The sequence below is a fragment of the Mus caroli genome, chromosome 12 (genome assembly GCF_900094665.2).
Source record: "Mus caroli chromosome 12, CAROLI_EIJ_v1.1, whole genome shotgun sequence".
NCBI lineage: Eukaryota > Metazoa > Chordata > Mammalia > Rodentia > Muridae > Mus > Mus caroli.
The window spans coordinates 86,406,845-86,412,836 of NC_034581.1; the positions used below are offsets into that span (position 1 = coordinate 86,406,845).

Genomic DNA, 5,992 nt, shown 5'->3' on the forward strand with positions numbered 1-5,992 from the left:
AAAAAAAAAAAAAAAAAAAAAAAAAAAAAAGAAATGTGAAAAGCTGAATTAAGCATGACCTGAGGAGGGCATCTCTAGGGACAGGAGGCCACATCCAGTATCCAGGTTATACCTCTTCTAAACCTCCGGTCATCCCCTTGATCATCTTGGTGGCTTAATGGTTGCTTGGAAATGCAAGGTACTTGATGCTGCAAACCCCTTTGGTCACCTTCTGCTTTGATAAGTTGTGTACGCAGCTCTTCCACCTAGAGCAAGTCAAAAATTAAACTGCTATCAACCTTCAAAAGCAGGAAACAAATAAACTCAGATTACTCTAAACTATGTTCTGGGGGAAACATCCACTTGTAATGGACTGCTGTAGTACAGTAAAACCAGCTTAATGCCCAGGTGGTCACACACACAGCAGAGCAGACTTACACCCCAGGCTTTTTCACTCTTCCATGCCTTTCACAAGGAATGTCTTTTCCTTCTCGGTGTCCACAGTGACAAACAACTTCAACCCCTCTTAGTTTCCCCTTTCTGCTTCTGAGAATTTAACCCAGAACCTTTTGGAAGGAGGACGCCACCAAGCACCATCTTCATTGTGGTGCTCTGAATAAGAGTGGCTCCCACAGGCTTATACTCCTGAAGGCTTAGGGAGTGCCATTAGGAGATGTGGTCTTGGTGGGGTGGGTGTGGTCTTGTTAGAGGAAGTATGTCATTAGGGTGGGCTTTGGGGTTTAAAAATGCTCAAGCCAGGCCCAGAGTCTCTCTCTTCCTGTTGCCTTATGATCTTTACATCGAGCTCTCAGCTACTTCTAGAGCACCATGTCTGCCTGCATGCTATAATGCTTGCCATCATGATGACAATGGACTAAAGTTCTGGAAAATGTAAGCAATAACCGATTAAATGCTTTCCTTTATAAGACTTATCATGGTTATGGTGTCTCTTTACAGAAACAGGACACTAACTAAGACACAAATTTACTACATTCTAATTCTTTTGAATTGTTTTTTTAGACAGGCTTTTCTTACATATCCCAGGTTAGCTTCTCATAGCAATCCTTCCTGCCTCGGCCTCCTGAGTCCTGGGATTACAGGCATGTGCTAGCACATCTGGCTCAAATACATCTGTCTTTGACCTCAGTTCACTCTGTTACTACCCTTCAGCACTTATCTATTTTCTTATTGTTCACCTGTTTTCTTACATGGAAACATGCTATGCTGGTGATTAGAGTCACATGAAGGAATCATGACAGCATTTTATATCAAAATAGACCTCAGGAAAGCAGTAGACCATGGAATTGTAAGTGTCTGAAGCCCTGGGCTGCCTCATTCATTTTGATGTATATACAGGGAGGCTGGCAAATTTTCAACCATAAAACAAATACATTCCTAACAAACATAATCCAGTTAGCAATGGAAAAACAAAGTCACTATGACAACCTGCATCAAAAACTGACACTAAAGATTACAAATTGGCACTTTAAAATATAAGGAATCAGCATGGAATTAAATACCAAGATCCACAAAACAAATTGTGAATTCTGCCCACATGAGTGTCTCAAGACCACTGACTGAAGAACAAAGTCAATAAATGTGTTTAAAGGTTCTGCAGAGCAAGTACCTTTCCAGTGCCACTGTAAGCACGCAGAGCGACTTCTAAACACGTATGACAGCAGGCATCCTGGCCTGCAGAGCATGGCATGTAGCTGAGCTATGAAATCTCATTGCCCAACAGGAGGAGGCACATTCTGATTTAGAGAGCACAGGGGGAGGGGCAGTAAGAAACATATCCACCCTAATCCAGTGCACATAAAATGACCACTTAAAGTTACTCAACTTTATAGATATCACAAGCTCCCAATTGCTACTAGGGTTAATGGGCTACAAAACACTATACCTAAAAAGTAAGTCTCATCTGTGGCTACAAGGAGCCAGGCAGCATCCTGACAACAACAGCAAAGGCAGTGATGTATTCAAAGTTAACCTAAACATGCAAAGGTCTGTTCAATCTATTTTCTCCTTCCTCCTTATTCTCCAGTGCCTCCTTAAACAGAATTAAGCTCCCGGGAAATTTTATCTTACACATCCAGTATAGTTGTTCACTGTTCTGCTGAGAGAGATAAGTAGAAAGTCAGAGCAGCAGTCAGCAAAACACATTGTCACAGTGGGAACTGGGTCTGGCTTTTCTGTGAGCTCTCTGAATCTTCATATCTGCATTCTGTGCTAACATACATGCCCTAAGGAGAAACAGTCTAGCACTAGACACAATCCACATTTAACGAAACAGCAGACTGTCTTAGGTTGATAGACTCACCTGATGCAAAAGCGTTTCTCTATTGCTTTCAGATTGACTCAGCAGCCTGCGTGAGATCTCCAATTCCTGTTCCAGCTGGCATTTAAACAAGATAAAAACATGGAAAATGAGGCATAAAATAACTGTGCCCAATGGACAAAATGTGCCCAGTGGGCCACAACTTAAGAAGAAAATAGCAAAATAGTTTCCAGGAGATGTTCGCAATGAATGGGATGGCATTTTACCATGAACACACATTTAACTTCCATTAAAATGATGTTAATTACCTAATATAAAGGGGGTTGCATGAAGCATCCTAGATGTCTGAGACATAATACATTTCATCTCAGCTATGATCTCAGATCCCTACCCCTACGCCAATCCTCAATTCATCTCTACAATCATCATTTTTGCCAGTCTCCTGAGATTCCCCATCCAGTTACCAATAATGTGAACAAAACCTTAAAACAGTGTTTTCTAGAGCAAGTGTGGTCAAATTTACTAAATTAAAATGAAACCCACAGTGATCTAATAATACAAAGTACAGTTTATCTAGCATGACCTCTTATAGTCCTGATATTCAAATCTCTTCCTATATCTTTTAAACTTCTAAATTCAAAAAAGACGTTGAAATTTTCATTAATAATATAGGTAAATACCATAGAAAATACAGTTAGCTCAGCAAGCATCCTAAAAATTCAGAATATACCTACTTACTTCATGGCAAAGAATGCAATAAAATAGAACATAATTTTTAAATTTTTTTTATTTAGAGCTTTTATGTGCTATATTTGTTTATATTTTAAAACATAAGGTAGTATCAAAAATTTGTATTAAGATGTCTTTAAGGGCTAAAAGATGTAAATTATTTTCAATAATCATCTTGCTAAAACAAACTACCACCTTTTAACAGCTGTCTGAATAGTGGGTGTACACACCAAGGATCTGAAGGAGCCTCAAGACACAGGCAGTAGGCATTGACAGAAGAACAAGAGAGCTAAACGTACTCACATGCACACAAAGCTAGACACAGGCATTGACAGAAGAACGAGAGAGCTAACCGTACTCACATGCACACAAAGCTAGACACAGGCATTGACAGAAGAACGAGAGAGCTAAACGTACTCACATGCACACAAAGCTAGAAAGATTTGTAGAATCACTGCAGCTTAGACTACTGTCAATTTCCTAGTTTGATATTCAATGGCAATTACATAGAAATTAAGAAAAAGGTACAAAAGACCTCTCTATACATGTTGTTTTGAAACATTGTATGAATCTATAATTATTTCTCAATGGACTGTGTTCTATGTTTTTGTGTATATATACATAAGTGTGGGTACATGTGTTTGCAGCCTTGTAGACATGCATGTTAATATCAAAGGTCAATATCATATATCTACCTCAATCTCTTACCACCTTGTTTATTGAGATAAGGTCTCCACTGAACCTAGAACTCTCCATTCAGCTAGAATGGTTGGCCAACCCACCTGAAAGATCCTCCTGCCTCTGCCTTGCCTCTGCCTCTCCAACACTGGGATTATTGGAGTACACTGTCATGCTATGCTTTTATTTAGACACTACAGATATGAGTTTGGACCCTTGTGCTTGTGTTTGCTAACCCACCTCTCCAGTCACCATAATACTTTTTATTCATTTACATAATAGTTCTTTAAAATTACACATGTAGCTAGTAAAATATATGTATAAAAACAAATTATATGTAGTACTACCAGAACTATAAAAAAAAACATTATTATGGTTCTTTTGGATCTTATGATGAAATAAAGAAGGAAAAAAAATCACCTTTCAGTGGAAATAGCTTTGAAGTCAAACAAGCTACTACTGGCCATAAACTTACTCTAACATCAACAGTTGCAACACCCCAGGGGCAAACCCAATGGATTAATATACCCTGCCTCACACAAAGGTGTTGTGGAAGCAAGAATAAGGTCTACAAAGAATGGTGACAGCGTTCAAGAGGTGATCATAGAAAGGGGATATGAAGCTAATGGCAGAAACTTTCCTCCAACATTCCTAATCATGGGTTTAGCCTTAAAACTAAGAGGTTACTTGACCTCTGAATTGCCTTTTAGAGCTAAGGTGGTAGGTTAAGTGTATCTATCACATAAATATGATATCTATCAAAGGTCCTTAGCATCTACTAAGAACGCAGGGCATGGTGCTTTGAATAAGAATGGCTCCCTTAAACTCATATATTTAAATGCATAGTCACCAGAGAATGGAACTGTTTGAAAGGATTAGAAGGATTAGGAGGTGTGGCCCTGCTGGAATAGGCACAGCCTTTTTGGAAGAAGTGTGTCATTGGAGGTGAACTTTGAGAATTCAAAAGCCCATGCTAAAGTCACTCTCTCAGCCTATAGATCAGGCTGTAGAACTCTCAGCTACAGCTACAGCTACAGCACCTACATGTATGCTGCCATGCTCTCTGCCAGGATGATAATGCATTGAACATCTAAAACTATAAACAAGTTCCTAATCAAATGCTTTCTTTTATAAGAGTTGCCTTGGTCATTGTGTCTTTTCACAGCAATAGAACAGTGACTGAGACAGAGAGTATTTTCAAACCTGGGCTTCTAACTATGCCTATCTACTATCAAGAAAATGAATACATACAAAATGTCTTGCCATCACACAATATATCTTTCCTAACTGACTTGCAAAAGTTAAGTTTTTTCAGTGTTCTCCAGCATGGAAATAGAAATATCCACCTCTCAGAAAGGAGAGAAGTCCAAGATGATGTGGGAATAAACAACCTGAATGTGCTACCAAGAGTGAAGGTAGAATGATAAACAACTTCCTTCACGGCATGAAGGCACCACTGTGTTCCAGGAAATGATCTCAGGGACACTTTCACAGTGCTCAACAACTATCGAAGACCACCAACCACCATTCTGATCAAAGGATAACTTTCAAGATCTTACTTGGCTCTTCTCGGTTTCACTTTGTCGCAGCTTTTTTTTTATTACGTCCTCATTCTCATCTGCTTTAGCTTCTTGTTTCTTCAGTGCCTACAGTGAAAGCAAATGAGAACAGTGTATTATTCTAGAATATGCACAAAGCTCAAAGTTACCACTAGGTTGGACTGAGGGAGGGCCCAAGAAGATATTGAGTTGCACAAAATCTGCAGACAAATTCAAGCCGGTACATTCACAGACTCCTTAGCAACACCTCAGTGAGGGTCAAATACAAACAACTTCCTGATCATTCACATCATTTCCACTAGCTTCATCTTTTTCTTTATCTTTGGAAATCTTACTACACAGAGAAGCTAGAGTGCCAACAATTGTTTGGAAACAAAGTTTACTGCACTTCAAAGTAATCATATTGAAGGTTGTCTTAGTGCTGTGAAACAACACCACGAGCAAGGCGACTCTATATGTACTCACTGATAAGTGGATATTAGCCCAGAAACTTAGGATACCCAAGATATAAGATACAATTTGCTAAATGCATGAAACTCAAGAAGAATAAAGACCAAAGTGTGGACACTTTGCCCCTTCTTAGAATTGGGAACAAAACACCCAGAGAAGGAGTTGCAGAGACAAAGTTTGGAGCTGTGACGAAAGGATGGACCATCTAGAGACTGCCATATCCGGGGATCCATCCCATAATCAGCTTCCAAACGCTGACACCATTGCATACACTAACAAGATTTTGCTGAAAGGACCCAGATATAGCTGTCTCTTGTGA

General features: G+C 39.4%; 1 protein-coding gene across 3 annotated transcripts in view; it reads right to left on the reverse strand.

Annotated features, from left to right (window-relative positions):
* Positions 1 to 5,992, reverse strand: part of Cep128 (centrosomal protein 128) — a 339,922-nt gene that overhangs the window by 250,102 nt on the left and 83,828 nt on the right. For all 3 annotated transcript variants that reach the window (XM_021179476.2, XM_021179475.2, XM_021179474.2), the window contains exons 11-13: positions 5,224 to 5,310; positions 2,300 to 2,374; positions 113 to 245 (exon numbers count right to left, since the gene is read on the reverse strand). In XM_021179476.2, coding sequence (XP_021035135.1) covers positions 113 to 245; positions 2,300 to 2,374; positions 5,224 to 5,310 — 295 coding nt within the window. The remainder of the gene's footprint in view (positions 1 to 112; positions 246 to 2,299; positions 2,375 to 5,223; positions 5,311 to 5,992) is intronic.